The following is a 17,841-nucleotide window of genomic DNA, read 5'->3' on the forward strand; positions in this document are numbered from 1 at the left end:
GCGGGAGCCCCCTCAATGTACGGATAGCGCTGCGCCCAGAAAGAAAGACAAGGGCGAGGCGCGACGTGGAAGCGCCAGTGTGCAATCGAGGCTTGTCAAATGACCTGATGTGCCGGACGTGTCTTGATTTGGCGTCGAGTCCGTGATTTAGAGTTTCAACCCACTGGGACCTTCCCGCTCGTCGGATAGTCTGACGGCTTGCCCGCATGGGACGATGCGAGACGAGACGGACGGAGCTGGAGACGAGATGAGATGCTAGATGAGTGACCTGTGTAGGTTTCGTACCTGGCACAGAGCGGAGCGCAGGATTTGCGTGGTGTGGTCAGGTACGTATGATACTCCGTACGGACAAATGGTGCAAAGTAGACGCAGTAGCCGTAGAATCGAGTACCTTCAAGTAATCGTCATGTAAGCTGGCAGCTGGTCTGTTCGGGTTGCACAAGGCAAAGTTATCGTTACACAGCGATAGGTCGCCCTGTCTGCCTTGCCTTAGCGTGTCTGCGACTGTGACGCGATTTTTACATTCCTTCTGCCAACGCCTGCGCCTAGATTGGCATGGAAGCGAGAAAAGGACGGCGGGGGAGGGGAAAGGGGAGAGACGAAGAAGAAATGGTCGAAGCAGCGGGGTTGGATCCCTTGAATGAGGAGAAAGCAAGACTCAGGAGATGGGTCCAAAAAAAAAAGTGTGTGTATGTAAGATTCCGTGTGGATGTCCCATCGAGGGAGGGCACACCGACTGCGGTGCCCAAGCAGCGAACATAATCTGAAGGAAGGTGTGACCCGACACGTGTGTCTCAATTGGCATCAAGCATCGGGACCACCTCCGAGAAGGCAACCGAGCGATGTGATTTGACACACTCCACGTGACTGTGAGCGGTTGGAGGAATGCGATGGGATCGGGAAGGAAGCGACTGAGGTGGGCGGTCGAATTAGATGGGTGAGCATCTACCGTACTTACCCGAGTACTTTGATCTTGACGTCAAGGAAGGGGATGGAAGGTCCCGCCTTGATACCTAACTTAACCTAAGGTAGGTAGGTAGCTTAACAAGGCAGGTAGGAAGATATTCTGTGTAGGCCCTCTGAGAAATGAGTCAAGAAGGATGGCGTTGAGGACCAGGAGGGCTATGCGGAGGCGGAGATTGTGGTGGAGGTGGGCAAAAGAGACAAGAGGAAGAAGGAGGCGACAACAACCTAACACGGGCAGTAGCGATGCCAGATTCTTTCCTCCCGTCACCAAGGCAAGGTATGGAATCTCTGATCGGGCTCAGACCTCACACGCGGCAGATGCTGGAGCTGGAGCTCAAGGTAAGCTGGAGCTGGGCCTCCACTGGTGACTGGACGTGGGCGCCGGAGTGGTGACGGACAAGTGAAGACTGCGACGGCGACTGCGACGGACTGCAACTTCGGGTGAAAGTGGTCCTTGCTGCGTGCGCATGTCACGCCAGGCGAACTCTAAGTCGGGGGTCGGGGGGTGAGCTTAATTCGACAACTCCAGACCCTTGGAGGCGCGTGTTTGGGAATGCGTGGTCAGGTAATTGTTCGTGTCGTTCTTTGTCAACCAGGAAGCAAGATAATGATGAATTATCATGGAAAATCACCTGGGCGAGTCCCACGCGCGGGCAAGATCAAGATGGAATGGATGGCATGTAGGTGGGCAGGTTGTCAAGAAAGCAGAAACCCGCACGTTCTCGAGAAGGAGAAATCGAACAAGTGGGCTGGCTGTCTTTGTGGCACAGCAGGAGAATCACACCCAACGCATTTTCCCAAATTGTGCAGTCACGAGTTGTGGACCCATGGGAACCAGCAAGACGCGACAAGGTGAAGAAGCACTACCTAGACTTCAGGAAGGTACGCAGTAAGGTAAGGTACCTTAGAGAATGCAACAACCTGATGGTATCTGTGAGAAAAAGAAAGCATGGCAAGAAGGAGGGAACATGAGCGAGGCAGGAATCTCGGACAAGGAAGCGACTCTTGAGTCTTGCTAAGTTGGTGGCTGCCAGAGCTTGTTGAACGATGAAGGGGTACCTTCCGAGGCCGATCTTTACCCTTGGTCTCCCCCCTCCTTCCTTCGTGTACTACGGTAGGTACGAAGTCGCCAAGTACCTTATTTGATGGTGCCCCCCTTCCCCATCTTGCCCATGTCAAACTTGTCACTAGGTATCCCTCGCTAGCGTGGCTTCCCAACTTTGCCCCCTCCCTCTTTCCCCGCCACCAACGACCTGCATCCGCCTGCCTACTGTAATCTGTTAGTGTGCCAGTCTGTAGGCATGGGTTTTCTGAGGCAGACCTTTCCCCATTCGCTTGCACATGCATTTCTCCCTGGTCCAATGTTGCAAATCGAACCAACCGATCAATGCTGCAGCAAGCGGGCAACTTGCAAGTCTGCGGCGCTGCGCCCAGCTTGAATTCTGAAATGGGTATTTGCCGCTTTGCAGCTCGCTCAAGGCTCACCAGCTCCCCAGTATTCGTTTCTGTCCTCGCAGCTTTTCCAGTGCCCACTTCAACTTTCCTCCACCTCACCTCATCCCTCGCCCGCCCCACGCTCTTCCTGCCTTCCCGACCCTGGCCTGACCTTCCAAGTTCCATGACCTGACCGCCGTCCATGAAGTTCAGGGGAGGGGATCGTGGCATGCATGGTGCCTTGGTCTTCCATTGTTACCTTCATGTTTTCTTTTCCCTCTTCTTACCTCGATTCTCAATAAACTGCACGATTCTCCGAAAGATACGACGTGGGGAGGGATTGCCGATCCCTCATGCAACAAATTGTTTACGAACACCGACCTGAAAGACGGGCAGACAAGCGCCCAATGTCCGTACGGATCCCGACGGAGTAAAAAGGGACTGGCAAGTTGCAACCACAATTATTATCACCTGCAGCACATCTTTTCTCTTCCTCATGCAAGATTAGAGCAGTTCAGCAATACCTTATCCTGGTCGACGGATGGTATCCGTACTTCATTTCCAGTTCCAGCACGCTGCAGTTGGGCAATAATTACATTCTTTCCCAGCTTGCTTCATATCTTCCATGCTGTTCCCCTGGATCCTCATTTCTTTCTTTGTCTCTCGTTTATTCGCGGCCATAACCCTTAACCCTTGCTGATCTGAGGCGTCTGCCAGGTGCCACTCTCGCCATCGTGGACATCATCACCCTCATCACCCAGACCATGTCTATGACCTTGACCTTGATCACTTCGGCAAAGCCGTGCAACCAACAGAAGCGGTACCAACGGTCTGGTCGCTATCCGCGCCGGCACCGGCACCGGCTCTAGCACCAGCAGCTCCCAACATGCTGATCGACATCATCGAGATGCCATCAAACGGCGTTCGGATGGGCACCCACCCTTCGGACAAGCCCCGGGCCCCTAATGGCTTGCCATTACGATTTCACCAGGCTACGTCTGGTAGGTCCACAACGGCGTAGGTAAGGTAGGTATTGACATGCTTCCAACTCCCACCCAGCCAACTTACCTTATGCTGCAACGCCCATCCAGATAAGTACCTAGTGCGAGAAAGGTAGTGCCATCCTCCCAACTGTGACTGACACTGCCATTTCTTCTTTGACATCTTTCAACTTGGAGGAGAAGGAAGATGGTGATTTGCCTGCCCCGAGTATACCTCCCATAAGATACCTAAGATATTGACAAGGACACCTCAACTACCAGTCGGTCCTGCCTGTCATCTGTTGCCGCCTTCCGTTACTTCAATGTGGAAGGATAAGGTAGTAAACTAATCAAGTATTCCGTACCTTATTTTTCTCACTCCAAGTTATGTTAGGTAAGAAGGCACGAAGCTAAGGTACCTACCTTCCAGGTCTCCCTGCGGCCGTGCCTTGGGTTCCATGCTCCCCACCCGGTCAACCTGCCTTATGGGTCCCGGTAACGGTGCCTGCCCGCACCCCCCCCCCCTTCGTCCATGTCTCTCATCCACTCCCACGCCGCAAGGTACCTTAGCACGCTTAGGTATGGAGACTCCAGTCTGTACGGATGCTCTGGACATTTGAACTTCTCGTTCAGATCGGCCGCGTTCTGGGCCCCTTCTTCCCCCCGAGCTTGCCCTGCCTCGAGCCGCACAATTGCTTCTTCCCGCCGCTGCGTCGCTACTGCCACTGCTGCGTCGCACCCATTCCCTCTTTTGTCTCGTGCTGCTTACATTCGGTCTGCTTATCCACCACCCACGCGAAGCCAACCGTCAACCCACCATTGGCCCTTGCACCCCTTCCGTCTTAGACATGCAGAAACATGCAGAATGCCACTCCAGTTTCTCCTCACGGATGGCCTCGTTCTTTTTCTTCTCTTCCTCCACTTTCACTTCCTCTCACGTTCTGCGGTAGCGGTAGCGGCAGCGGCAGCGGCAGTGGGATCCTCTACTTGCCTCACTCGCCATACCATGCTCTCCTCTTTCGTGTCGTGTCTTGCCCCCCTCCGTACACCAAGACTCCTCCTTCAGGCTTTTCATCATTGCCCCCTCTCCATCTCTTCTCCCACCCCTCTCAGGCTACTCCATCCTCTGAGCCCTGAGCCCTGAGTCCTGGGAGTTTGGGCTCTTTTGCTTGACCGATACCTACGGGCGTAACGAGGCAAGGGACTGGCGCTACGGCTGAGACCGCATCTGCAGCTACTTGGAGGATTCACCACCACTCTCTCATCTTCATTTCCTCACACGCACCTCTCGCCAACATCATCGCTGTCGCCAACGCGCCATTGCATGCTTGCTGCGTCCTCGGCGAGCCGTTGCCCCCCCTCGTGCCAGCCTGAGGTCCGCTTTTTGGCCGTCTGCCGCTCCCCTCCCCCAGGCCTCGCCCCGTCGATTGTCATTCTCCATCCATCAGATTGATTCTCTCTTTCTTTCTCCTTACCTTCAACCGCTCACTCCCTTACCTTAGCTTCTCCTCTGGCCTTATCCGCCGTCCCTCGTGTGTTTCTGCTAGACTCGGGTCTTATCTCTTTTCTCTTTCCCCTCCCCCCGTCACTTTGTTCAACTCAACCCCCTCTCCACCCGTCTCCATCTTCCAAGTTCTCCTTTCCCCTGCCCAAATCCTACAAACTTTTCCTGAGTTGTGACCGGGACGTTACCTCTAGCACTTCTCTAGCTCCATCAACGCCAACGCCAACGCTTGCCTTCTCTCAAAGTCTCAACTCTCGACTCCTTGTTAATCCCTCCTTGGCCTGGCCAGCATCACCAAGCTTGCCTTTTTCCACAAAGACCCACTTGGTCTGCTTCGAAATGGTTTGCTGAACTGTTGTCACCACTGGTCCTCACTTCAACATCAAAGTCTCGATTTCCCACCGTAACACTCGCTCTAAACGACAAGTTCAACCGTTTTAACCTGCTGTTTTGACTTGGCACGATATACTTCACGACCATCCACGAATAGGCACCATCTTAATTGAGTTCATGCTTCGGGCCGCGCCACCATTTTCAACATGTCTCTCGATATCAACTCGTTGCTTAACCCCGAGAAGGCCGTCAACCGGGAGACGGAGGCTCTTATGATGTTCACGGGCATATTTGACGAGTTCAGAAAGACGTTTCCGCGGCACAGGCAGAGAGAAGGTGAATTGGCGTACATGGCAGACGTCACGATGCATGTTTTCGATGCCTTCAAGAAGTTCACCGACGACTACCTGACGAAAGAGCGCTTGGAATCGACCGGCCACAATCTCGTAGACCAGGCATACCGCGCTAATGGGTTCAACGACATGGGCATTCTGGAATTCGCAAAAACTCAACACAAAATGCTAAAGTGCGTACAAGTACTTTTACATTTTCTGACCGTGGGAGGTGCACAATGCTGACGGCATTTTAGCAATATGAAGGAAGAAATCAACAGCAGTGCGGGCAATCTGAAGACCATCAGAGATCGCGCAGCTCCACCACACCAAAACAGATATCTTCCAGAGTACAGACAGCACCCTATGGCTTCGGACTCCAGCTCCAGGTCGTCATTCTCCGTTTTAGGATCGAGCTCGACAACAGGGTTCTCTGCGGTGGGATCTCAGGCATCATTTTCTGACAGCTCGCGTACTTACCATCCGTCTGATGGTGACAGACGATCAACCAGCCCACCATCTCCACATGACGAGGACGAGGAGGAGGATGACGATGTCTTGGATGTGGACGACTCGGACGAGAGGAGCCCGAATCGTGTGGATATGGACTCTCTTCGACACAGAGGTAAGGGCGAGTATAGGTGCCCTTACTGGAGGACATGCCAAAAAGGGGGTCAAAATACCAACGGGGGACCCAAAATCTTTCACCGGAACTGCATGTACAGGTATGACGGCTGGGTCCCATCTCTGAGTTCAACGCTAATAAGAGCAGGCAACACTTGCAGAAGCATTCCAAACCTCACAAGTGCCAACTACCAGGGTGTCCAAATAAGGACGGGTTCGCCAGGAAGGACCAGTTAGTTCGACATCAGCAAAATGTCAAGCACGACCAGCCCTTACCGTTGCCTGGGGCCCGAAGGTAGTATTGCATCTAAGCTCATGAATTAGTCTGCAGCCGGGTTGAATTCCGGACCAGCAACCGGGACAGCATCCGGGGCAGGCAGAGCGAATTCCATTTACAGCACGACATGATGATTGGGGGCAACAGCGGTTTTTTCTCTCTCTGTTTCTTGCTTGGTATAAGGGACAAGCATTCCACGGCGTTGGGCTAGCACGATGTATCATTACTCTCATGTTGGCAGGGGTCAGCGACAGTCATTTTGGATTGGGACGCGCACATGATGCGCCTTGCATGGGAGGACTGGTTGGTCAGAGCAGTCTGGTTCTTGACTACTGAGTGGTTGGCTACTGTATGAGAGAGTACCTGAGGGTTTAGCCCACCTATGAAACATTGGCACAGAAATGCGTGCACAAAGTATCACGGACTACGATCGATGTTGGTCGCCAAATATCATTCTGTTGGCGAAGAGACCCATGCCCGCTTATTGGACAAGCCTCTGTATCCTTGCGCTGCGCCGTCTTTCGAAGAAAACTCGGAAAGAGTCCAACAGACAGCGGACGGAGGAAACGTTCCAGTCGGCAACTTCTGCAGGCCATGCCGATTGGTAATTCTTTGGACTTTGCGGTGTGCCAGTGAAACATGGAAAATCTCATGCGGGCGCTATCAAAGATGGCAGTCGAAAGGCGTTGGGCCAAGGTCGTCACGAAAGAGTCTAGGCGGGTAGACATGCCTGCCGGTTAAACCTGGTCGATACTGACTCACTGAGGGAGAAATCGTCGATGTCGATATTCTGTATCTGAGCTGTGGTATTATTATCACGAGTGTTACCAGATTTTTGATTAGTTTCCGCTTACTGCGGAAATCCTTCAAACGCTTCGAGACGGGGTTCCGGGGCTGGCATGCGCAAAGCAAACAACCTTGGAAGGGAAAAATGGTGGGCAGGCGTATTCGTACTGTACTACTGCCGGCATGATGAGATGCCAGGACGTGGACCGGCAAGACGGCTCAGAACCTGGTGGAAGGGTGACTGGGACACAGCCAAAACTGAGCGGGAGATGTGCCGTGGGCGTCAGCTTGTGTGGTGCCTCTTCCCCCCCCGTTGTGAATTCTGGACCTTGCAGGCTTGGTTGGGGAGGGGGGGCAGGCGACCTTACGGAGCAATCGATGCCTGTCTGTCATCATATGTCGTGTTGTACGGGAAAAGGACGCTGGCGAAGCCTGGTGCAACAACGCCTCGTGGGCAGATCGTCTCCCAAAGGAGATGTACGAAAAACATAGGCTGGGTTCACTACAGTTTCTGAACCCTTACACGGCGGGATGCAATTGCAGCTGCACTCATCTACAAGCGATTGGACACGGGACGGCGGCATAGCGTCTATGATGGGGTTGGGTTTCACAGAGGCGATTGCCTCACCTTCTCACATGCGCCTTTTTCTCGATTTGGGGGTGAGACTGCCATGTCAGATCATTGAGGTAGGATAGAAAGGGGAGAGAGGAAATATACGAGAACGACAGACGCCGCAGAGTGAAAGAGGCAAATGCAAAAAAAACGTGGGAGGGAAGGATACAAGGCACCGGCACCAGGTAAAGAGACAGACACAGAGAGTGTGTGAGTTGCCTTAGTTGGTTGGAAGGAAGAGACTTTCTTCCTCGTTCCTTCACACACTAGCGCGGGGAGAGATGATGGGTGGCGCACCGCAGCTAGACAGCAGGAAAATGCCCAGGCTTGGCCATGGCCTTTGATGGAACATGGTATTTCTAATGAGTCTGGGAACCCGTATCTCGAAAATCGGCCATGCTGAACTGAAGTGAATTGCGGTAGGGATGGGTATGCAGTCGATCGAGTTTGGGGCGCGGGTGTCCCCCTTCGCCAGAAGCGCGCCACAGACATGAGAAAGTTGGTTCTTGGCGGTCGCTGGAGAAGAGGAGAGTGACTGCAAGACAGCGGGAGAAGGAAAGACTGGCACAGGGAGATGAAGAGCAAGGAACCGACCAACACGTCTTTTCGATTTGAAGCTACGGCAAGAATCCCGCTTCAGTAGAAAGCTGGAACATGGCGTAAGGTATTCTGCGACACACGGTCAGGCAACTGAGGTATTCACTGCTACTGCTACTCGAGTGAGGTAATTGAACCCGACACCACCCCCAAAAAACAACGGTAAAAGCAACGAGAAAACGGCCAGTCCATCCGGAAGAGGAGCAATGTCCGGAAAGAGTCTTGAATATTGTGTAGGTATGCAACTCGTAAGTTTGCTATCTAGACACCCATCGCTACTACTAACCTTACTCAAGGCTGCGTACGTCGAACAAATGAGTGAGTGCTCTTGTTCTGGTTTGAGGGAAGAAGTGGATGGACTACCACCTCAATTCAAGGAGAGCAGACTTCCGGGGAGAACTGAGTCCTCCCCTCCTGGCCTTTTCTTGGTCCTGGGATGGAGTTGTTGAGTATCCATCAGCGGTACGAATCGCACGACGCTGAATTCGTCGTGACCTGCGTTAGTGATATGGAGAATCTTCAAGGGTTGTTGTCCCGCCCTAGGCATTTCCTGGCGTCTTGAGCATTTTCTCATTGCAGGCTTAAGAGTAAGGTATGGAGCACGGGGACGGGAGTACTGCGTAGAATTAGATAGTCAGCTGGGCTGGGTCTTGAACATTTGTCGAGATATCATTGATCCTGGTCTTCTTTTGCTGAGAAAAGAACGCTAGGCTAGGGGGTTGATGTTCTTGATAGAAGCCAAGGGTAAGGTTGTTGAAGCAGATGAGCTGTGATTGGTCATTTGGAAAGGAACAAAGGCCGGGCCAATGAGAATAAACGGCACAGTTTGGCAGTCACGAACAAGGCAGGGCCACGGTGCCTCACTTTCCTAGTGTACGGATACCCATGGCACGCCGCACCGATGGGCAAGACCCCTGCCCGTTCTGGATATCAATCTAGGGTCACTATCGAGTACGTACCTCCCTGATGCTCCTCTCTTCCTTCCCCCTGACAGTTGACCTGACCCTCCTCTTCCTTCCTCCACTCCACTCCTCTTTCCCCCGTGGCCCATGGCGGCATGGCCCATGGCAGCTGCCTTACCTAAGGCAACTTCAACCCTTTGAGATCGTGGCTTCCTTGCTCGATTCCAACGACCACAAGAAAGCGGAACCGCAAGCGCAACCTGGAAAGACCCGCATCCTCGACGGCAACCACCCCCCCGGTCCCCTTCATTACTCGCTTACTGCACCCCCCTCCAAAGTCCCCTCCAACACTCTCGCATCGACAAGTCACAACACCACTTCACCTCACAAGCCCAAAGCAACGACCATCCATCTCAACTTGGTTTACGCTACACTTCATTACCTACACCAGACTACGCCATGTCTATGTGACCACGGATACCAATCTTGTCAGATCGCAGATCCCTCCGTGCCCCGGGAGCCGCCTGGTTTGGTCTGACCTCGCTCGGCGCCGCCTGCTGCCACTCCCGAGACGAATACGCCGCTTTCATTGCGACCTTCTGCTCCTTCGCCCTTTCCCTCTGTCTAACCCTAACTCTGCCTTTTTCGCCACCCTCTACTGATGTGATGGGATGCGAATCGACGTTGTGTCGTGGCCGTCGTGGGTATACTCACTTCCATGGTTCCAACAACAGCAGCACAGGACACACACGGCATGGCTCCATCGAATGAATGCAAGTCATATCACCCCTTCATGCTGCGCTCCTGCTGAGCTGCGCCCATGACCATGTACATCTGAGATTTCCCGGGGCCCGGCCGCCTCCATTCACTCTAGATTCTCACTCCAGGGATTCAGAGTCAGGCCATTCCAGGTCACTTGATTTCGCGCACGATTCCCCCCAGGGAGAGAAAATGATGGCAGTTTCTCCAAGGAGATCCAAGTGTCAACGTCGGTCCCTCCCCGAGTGGACGGCGTGTGTCGGTGGTCGGTGGTCGGTTGGACGTCGGCATCTAATCTCGTGCGTGCTTGCTGCGCGGGTCCTTTGGAGTAGGACGGATATCCGCGCCTGAGCCGTGGACTACGAAGGAACGGATGGACGGAAGAAGCCACCGAGGTGTAGACGTAGGCACAGGCGTGTGTATCAAACATTCTCCCTTTGTGGATGATGTGTTGCTATTTTCTCTCTTCTTTCGGTCTTCGAGATGCTGACACCTTTATCTATATAAAGACTCGAGTCGTGCCCGGAGTCATGTGAGATTTCCCTCGTGTTAGTCACAATCAGCTCGCAGAAGCAGATCATATTGCAAGAAAAACATATCATGGCCAAGTCAACGCTCTTCACTGCCCCTCAGGGCACCGGCGTCAAGTCGGAAACCTACATCGTCGTTGGAGGAGGCATCTTTGGCCTCTCTACTATCATTTGGCTGCGTAAATACAAGCCCGACTGCAGCATCGTTCTCATTGACCCTACCGCCCCCGCCAACCCCAAGGCGGCGTCCCACGACATCTCCAAGATTGGGAGGAATGACTACCCAAACCTGCCTTACGCGAAGCTGGCCATTGAGGCCCTGAGGTATTGGGAGACTGACTCCTTCTGGAACCCCTTCTTCCATCAAGTGGGCATGATCCGTGCTGAACCTCACAACAACAAGAATAAGAACCACAACGACAAGGCTCAGGATGTCCATCGTACGCTCGGCCACGAGTCTGGAGCCAGATGGATGACTCCTGACGAGGTGCGAGCCGAATGGCCCGCCTTTGCCACGGCCGACTTTGAAGGACTCGACCGGGTGAGGTATAACCCTCAGTGCGGCTGGTTCGAGGCGGCTGGCGCTCTCGAAGCTGCTCGCCAGAGAGTTGTCGACGAAGGAGCCAAGCTCATCACGGCCGAGGTCACGAGCTTGCTCTTGAACAGCGAAGGAGACTGCACCGGAGTCAGGCTGGACAACGGTCACGAGGTTAAAGGCGTCGTGCTGCTCTGCACTGGTGCTCGTACCTCGTCGCTGCTCCTGGAGAGTGCCCCTGAGCGGAAGGAGCTCCACGCTGGAGATCGAGTCGTCGCTACCGGTGCCGTGAGCTTCACTACCAGCGTTCAGGGGGCGCACAAGGACAACTTTGAGGGCATTCCCGTGCTCAAGAACCGTCTTCCTTCGGTCAAGGGTGAGTCACTCGAACTATTTCTACAAGTACGGATATTGACAAGAGACCAGGCGAGTCCATGTCCATGACTCCGGATGGAACGCTGAAGTTCAACTGTGATATGGCCTTCACATATCACCAAATCCATGCCATGACCGGCAAGACCATGTCGCTCGCACCATCGTCTCCAAGCCTCACTGAATGGACCGAAGACGGAGTCCCTGAGCGTCTCAAGGAACAAGCTCGCAAGACCCTCAAAGGTCTCTACGGAGACGAGATGGAGGGCAAAGTGATTGAAAAGTACCGCGTCTGCTGGTAAGTCCCCCCCCCCCCCCCGTTGCCGCTGCCGTGGTATCACCCGTAAAACTCGGCCCGAGATATGCTTACACCGCCACACAACACAACAGGGACGCGACCACGCCTGGGCACGACTTTCTTATTTCCCCTCATTCCCAGTGCAAGAACCTCTACGTCGCGACGGGCGGCTCGTTCCACGCCTGGAAGTTCTTCCCCGTCATTGGCGAGTACGTCGTCAAGATGATGCATGGCAAGCTCGAGGCCGAGTACGCCGACATGTGGGCCTGGGATCGTAAGCCTGGGGGACAGGTCGCTAATGCTACCTATGATATTGAGGGTGACTTGGGGGAGTGGATGGAGGGCGAGAAGCTTGAGTGCTAAAGTTCATCTTGGCTTTTCACCTCATGATTTAGGAATTGGGGCAGAGGAAGGGATGACGATGACGATGATGATATTGATGATGATGGATACATCCATGCATTGCTGGCGTTATTAGACGAGGTGCATCCTGTGCCGTGGGGTGGCGGGTTGTGATGGTGATGGGAATTGCATTGATACTTATTCTTGCATCCGGCACGGGGCATTGGGATGGATACACGGCATAACGCATGCGGGCATCGTGACGAGGATTACTACATCTAGGGGATGTAGGTAGGCAGGCAGGCGGTAACAATGCGCGTTTTCGTTTTCTTTTTGCCTTTGTTTTCTTTTCTTGTGAGATGGTGTTCCCGAGGTAGGTATCAGTACATGGGGGTTTAACTACCTCCAGCATAAACATGGCTTCACTTTTTTACCGGCATGCCGAAACGAAAATGTTGAAGGCGTGCCGATCTGCAGTGGCCAAGATTTCGGATTTGCCGAAGGAAGAGGTCACTCTTGTCTTTCCTTTTCTGTTTGAAGGATTGGCCCAGGTTCGCATGTCAGAACCAACATGCTTTCTTCTCTGTGCCCCGGTGGCTTGGTTGGTTTGGTCGGTCGGTCGCTAGCCCAGGCACAACCTTCTTGACATGTCGTACTCTCCAGAATGTCATCCGCCTTTTCTTAGTGGACCGCTTTAAAAAACGAGTTTTTCTTGTTGTTGTTGGTGGGTGTTTTACAATTTGCGTGGTTTGAGGCGGGTGCAGTGTGCCAGGGTATGGGTTTGCGGCTTTTGGTAAACAGATCGTATGACGGATACCTTGGGAGGAAAGGGGGAGCAGACCAACAATTCCTTGACATGATTGGATGCCAACATCATCAGGGACTATATGATGTGGCAATGTTTGGATCGGGTATTCGTCTTGACTGCCGCCGCGGAGGGTTCAGTCAGTTCGGTAAGGTGTAGTGCGAAGGTCGGGCTTTATGTACTCTGAAGGGCGTCATGTCTCAGCATCTTTAAGTGACGCAGTGAAATGGGTTATTGGTGTGATTCTCGGTTCTTTGTGTGGCGGCGTATCAGGCTGGAGGGAGGAAGGCTTCTCCTGATACCTAAGTGATAGCATTTCATGATATCAGGATGGCGCGGATTGTGACTCATTCCATATCTATCATCCCCTCAGTCCCCAGGCACCCAGCACCCGCTGAGTTTTTGTATATTACGTTAGACTGGAAGCATACAGGCAGGCACTATCAATGCTTGAATCAGTCCAAACGGGCCTGGCTTATAACAACGCGTCTAGAAATCCCCCCATCATGCCCTTGAGATGTGGATGCAGGATGAGAAAGAGTAGAATTCTTAGCGACCTCAAAGGACTCGCTCTTGTTTGTTTTGGTTTTGAGCCATTGTCTGGTAAGTAACCCGCCATATCCAAGGATATACCAACGTATTTATATACCGCAACATGCAATGTCCGTCTTACTTGCTCCTTCTCTCCCTCTCTTCTCGGTGCGGCTGTCCCCATGACGAGCCGCATCGGCCCAATGGCTAAGGACATTCTTTTTTTACAACCCCAAGGTTGGCTTTTTTTCGGCCTTCTCTCAAGTAACCATGGCTTCAACCCTCCGCAGTAGCTTCCCTGACTTTGCGAGAATGACCTTTCGCCTCTGCTCGACCCTCTAGCTGATCGGAGGTATTCAAAACCTAACTGTTGGTAGACGTGACTCAAACTTCCATGAATGCGGCCGGTCCGCCAAACCGGAACCCGACTACGAAAACGACGATCGACATGCCGACTACGACGACCCGTTGACGGCCAGCTTACCCTCCGTCTTTTCGAGGTAATTGACCAGAGCCTCGATAGTGCACACCTTGAGCCCGAACCGCCTCGCAAACTCGATGCACTGCTCGCCCCTCAACATACCGGGCTCCTCGTGCACGGCCTGCCCCTCGACAGGGACACCATCATCGACAATCTCGCAAATCGCCGCCGCCTCCTTCTTCCCGGCCAGCCTGCAGAAATCAACCGCGGCCTCGGTGTGGCCCCTCCGCTCGCGCACACCGCCCTCGCGCGCGCGCAGGGGCAGAACGTGGCCCGGTCTGCGCAGGTCTTGGGGACCCGAGGCCGGGTCGGCGAGGACGCGGCAGGTGAGGGCGCGGTCGTGGGCGGAGATGCCGGTGGTGACCAGGGGATCGGCGGCGTCGACGGAGACGGCGTAGGCTGTGCCGCGGGGGTCCTCGTTCGTGGAGACCATGGGCGGGAGGTTGAGGGTTTGGAGGAGGGACGGGGCGAGGGGGGCGCAGACGTAGCCTGAGGAGTGGCGGATCATGAAGCCCATTTGGGCTGTGGTGAGGGATTCGGCTGCGATGATGAGGTCTGCTTCGTTTTCGCGGGAAGGGTCGTCTAGGACGACGAGGAATTCTCCGTTGCCTGGGGGGTTGGTGGCCGAGTCAGCGCATTGTGTCTATGACGCATTGGAAGGGGTAGACCGGCTGATGCGCGCACGCGCGCGCGCGCAAGGCGGAAGAGGGCTTTGCGAGTGGGAGGTTTCTGCGGAAGTTCCGGGGAAGAAGATTACTTACGGAATGCCTCAATGGCGTCCGGAATGGAGTCGAACTTTGACTCGTCTATTGTTGAGGAAGGCATTGCTGCGGCTGGTGTATGGAGAGGGCGGAATGGGTCGTTGTGGGAGGTGCGAAGAGGAAGAGGCAAGAGTGCGCAAGAGGTGGTGGTGGTAGTCGAGGTTGCGGTCGAGGCTGAGGTTTCGCTCGTGACGGTGTGGTGTTGGAGTTGGCGGTGGTGGGTGGTGGTGGACAAACGGGACGGAGGGGTGAGGGGGAGGGGTTGTTGTTCAATTGAAAAGGCCGATCCCCGCGCGCGCGTGTGGAAGATGGCAGAAATTAGGTGCTAGCTTGGTGGTTCTGCGGGCAAAGTTCGGTGGTCCAGGGGGTGGAAGGCGGGTGCGGGTACGGGTCTCTTTATCGTCTTTTTTCTTTTCCCTTTTTCTTCAACAGGAACGCACCCGATATTCCGTCATGCGGAAGGAGTGGAGGCAAGGCAAAACGGGCGGAAGAGGATGGGGGGCTTTCTTCGAGTGAGTCCTGGGCCGGTTCCGGTTTATTTAATCCTGGAAGTTGGCGGATGATAGGATCTGGGCCGATCTCTAAGGTGTTGTATCTCGGTGATGTTCAAAATATTTTGTCAATGTACTCAAACTTGTAACTTCAGGATGCACTTGTTATATAACACCAGCCAAATAGTACAACGTGTTCAATAGAATATCTCACATCGCGATGTGGAGGATTGCCTTTATAAATGTGACATGTCGTCGTCGGCTGGCGCAAGGACGACAGAAGAAGGAAAAAAAAAAAAAGAAAAAAAAAAAAAAAGGTCCCGAGGATCGCTCGGCTTTGTTGGTTGACTCATGGGATTCGCCGGCCGACTACCTTAGTCTGCACCTGTCATCCATGTGCTTGCGTCTTGCGTGCGTGCAACTGCACTTTGGACCCCTGGACGATTATGGTGGGATGAGGAGGGGCTGAATGCTACTGGCGCCGAATGCGCCGAGGAATCGGCCAGCGGGCATGAAATCTCGGGCGGCGGTCGGGCTTTCAGAGTTCTACCTGCTGTGTAGTGCGGAGCCACCATTCCTGGCACCTCGGAGTGTCTGCTCATTCACATTATTACGGAGTACATTATTCGAACAGCTGAGGAGAGATGCCACGGATACAAAGACATTCAAGGGCGACCAACCGGTGCGAGCCGACCTAGATCCTGCGGATTACATAAGGAGCAGTCAGAATTACACATGAGGTGGGCGCTGACAAAGCTTCCGAATAAGCACCCGCGCGCGGCCCTGTTCTAGCCAAGGCCCAGATGGTACGGTTTCCATGGTGCGGGTTCAGCCAGTTTCTGGGTAGTCAAGGTATTCCAAAGTTGTGCGATTGAGCACAATTGATTGTCTGAGTGCTGTATGTGCTGCAAATTCTAGTTTTTGTTTCTGCTATGCTCTAAAAAACGTGAATGCCACCTTTAACGGAATGCCGCATTCGCAGATGAAAACGGGAGATGCAGAATAACCAGCAGGGGGAGCTGCCGATTCGAGTGCACTCTGATTCGATGACAGCGCCGAGGTCGCGGATAGATTCTCCAATTTCTCCAACCCCCGACCCCCAGGTTCCTAGCACGTCAAAACTATGCTTTGTCATCATTTTTTTCTCGAAGCTCTGGATTTCCCATCAAACCCTCACCAGCACATTCAATCCCCACACCTACGATCCGTACCCACGACCACAAATCGCCATGGCATCTTCTCGCCCGGCCACAGCCGCCTTGTTGCGCGCGCTGCGGCGGACAAGCACGGCACCCCAACAAGCCTCCCGCGCGGCTGCAACGTCACTTCCCCTCCGAACGGGCCCCGGGCCTGCAGCCACAAGCATCCCTACCGCCGCCGCGGCGCCGCTCCAATTCCGCCGGCCAAGCTCAACCTCGAGCTCGACGTCTTCGACATATTCCTCCGTCTCCCCCGAAGAAGTCGAGCACTTCAACATCCTCGCCGCCGACTGGTGGGATCCCCACGGCTCCTCGCGCCTCCTGCACCTAATGAACCCCCTCCGCCACAACTTCATCCGCGACTGCCTCGCCAGCCAACCCGAACCGTCACCCACGCCCACGCGCTTCCTCGACGTCGGCTGCGGCGGCGGCATCTTCGCCGAGAGCGCGGCCCGGCTGCCCGACACTACCAAAGTCACGGCTGTCGATCCTACGCCCGGCGTGCTCGCCATCGCAAAGGGCCACGCTCGGCGTGATCCGGCGCTAAGGGGCAAGCTGGAGTATAAAGCCGCTACGATCGAGACGCTTCCTGTTCCGACCAAGGCTGAGGAGTGCTATGATGTGGTGTCGGTATTTGAGGTCGTCGAGCACGTGTCGTCGCCGGCTGAGTTCCTCGATCGGTGCGCGCCGTTTGTGAGGCCTGGTGGGTGGCTTATCGGGAGTACGATTGCAAGGACGTGGACGAGCTGGTTCACGACAAATTTGATTGCCGAGGATATTTTGGGAATTGTGCCCAAGGGCACGCACGATTGGCGCAAGTACATCAACGACGACGAGCTCAAGGGCATGTTTATGGGCAAAGGGTGGGAGATGCCAAGAGTCATGGGGGTTGTGTATGTGCCTGGTCTCGGGTGGAGGGAGGTCAAGGGCAGCGAGAAGGTTGGAAATTACTTTTTCGGTGTGAGACGGGCGGCGTGAGACTTGTCTACACGCATGTACGAAGAAGTTGGGTGTGTAAAAGTAAATGTATAATAATGGGCACTGGCGATACCCCCTTGACCTAGAATTGGCCGCGACGCAATGGCCGTGACGGGGCGAATTGACCATATCAAAAGACCGCATCGGATGGGCGGCATGATCCATGCACATTGCTTGTCTGGACTGAGTGAGAGTTGTGGCTCACGAGGAAACACCTAGGCGATAGGTGAGTGATGGCTGGCTGTTGTGAGGCGGGGTGTTGTGATCTGGGTTGTTGATTTGTGCTACAAGTTGAGTTTCGATTGCTAATGCATTCGTATCCTTGAGGTGGAATTTCGAGAACGTCAGGGAGTCTGCGGTGCATCACGAACGGGATCGTCATGTTCGCTCCAATAAGGCTCGCCCATGTAG

General features: G+C 54.2%; 7 protein-coding genes across 7 annotated transcripts; 5 read left to right on the forward strand and 2 right to left on the reverse strand.

Moving 5' to 3' along the window:
* The first annotated feature begins 5,119 nt into the window (after positions 1-5,119).
* On the forward strand, positions 5,120-6,652 carry BDZ83DRAFT_276374 (uncharacterized protein). Its single transcript, XM_060502098.1, has 3 exons — positions 5,120-5,743; positions 5,807-6,274; positions 6,322-6,652. The coding sequence occupies exons 1-3, from the start codon at positions 5,424-5,426 to the stop codon at positions 6,470-6,472; spliced, it is 939 nt and encodes a 312-aa protein (XP_060366072.1). The 5' UTR covers positions 5,120-5,423; the 3' UTR covers positions 6,473-6,652.
* Positions 6,653-7,185: 533 nt separating this feature from the next.
* BDZ83DRAFT_617653 (uncharacterized protein) lies at positions 7,186-7,985 on the forward strand. Its single transcript, XM_060508036.1, has one exon. It carries the CDS (start codon positions 7,350-7,352, stop codon positions 7,749-7,751), a length of 402 nt encoding a protein of 133 aa, XP_060366073.1. The 5' UTR covers positions 7,186-7,349; the 3' UTR covers positions 7,752-7,985.
* A 1,300-nt stretch (positions 7,986-9,285) lies between these two features.
* Positions 9,286-10,003, forward strand: BDZ83DRAFT_276391 (uncharacterized protein). Its single transcript, XM_060502099.1, has one exon. The coding sequence runs from the start codon at positions 9,413-9,415 to the stop codon at positions 9,884-9,886; it is 474 nt and encodes a 157-aa protein (XP_060366074.1). The 5' UTR covers positions 9,286-9,412; the 3' UTR covers positions 9,887-10,003.
* A 704-nt stretch (positions 10,004-10,707) lies between these two features.
* On the forward strand, positions 10,708-12,205 carry BDZ83DRAFT_650837 (FAD dependent oxidoreductase; the record flags this gene model as incomplete). The annotated part of the gene is made up of 3 exons (XM_060510405.1): positions 10,708-11,548; positions 11,599-11,842; positions 11,935-12,205. The coding sequence occupies 3 exons, from the start codon at positions 10,708-10,710 to the stop codon at positions 12,203-12,205; spliced, it is 1,356 nt and encodes a 451-aa protein (XP_060366075.1).
* Positions 12,206-13,975: 1,770 nt separating this feature from the next.
* Positions 13,976-14,826, reverse strand: BDZ83DRAFT_751258 (DHBP synthase RibB-like alpha/beta domain-containing protein; the record flags this gene model as incomplete). The annotated part of the gene is made up of 2 exons (XM_060514029.1): positions 13,976-14,610; positions 14,763-14,826. The coding sequence occupies 2 exons, from the start codon at positions 14,824-14,826 to the stop codon at positions 13,976-13,978; spliced, it is 699 nt and encodes a 232-aa protein (XP_060366076.1).
* Positions 14,827-15,547: 721 nt separating this feature from the next.
* On the reverse strand, positions 15,548-15,894 carry BDZ83DRAFT_617680 (uncharacterized protein). Its single transcript, XM_060508037.1, has one exon. It carries the CDS (start codon positions 15,853-15,855, stop codon positions 15,628-15,630), a length of 228 nt encoding a protein of 75 aa, XP_060366077.1. The 5' UTR covers positions 15,856-15,894; the 3' UTR covers positions 15,548-15,627.
* Positions 15,895-16,683: 789 nt separating this feature from the next.
* BDZ83DRAFT_544032 (3-demethylubiquinone-9 3-O-methyltransferase) lies at positions 16,684-17,421 on the forward strand (the record flags this gene model as incomplete). The annotated part of the gene is made up of 1 exon (XM_060503431.1): positions 16,684-17,421. A coding segment is annotated over one exon (738 nt), but the record flags the coding sequence as incomplete, so codon positions are not given.
* Positions 17,422-17,841: the final 420 nt, after the last annotated feature.

Source organism: Colletotrichum acutatum (genome assembly GCF_030867785.1).
Source record: "Colletotrichum acutatum strain CBS 112980 chromosome Unknown BDZ83scaffold_36, whole genome shotgun sequence".
Taxonomy (NCBI): Eukaryota; Fungi; Ascomycota; class Sordariomycetes; order Glomerellales; family Glomerellaceae; genus Colletotrichum; species Colletotrichum acutatum.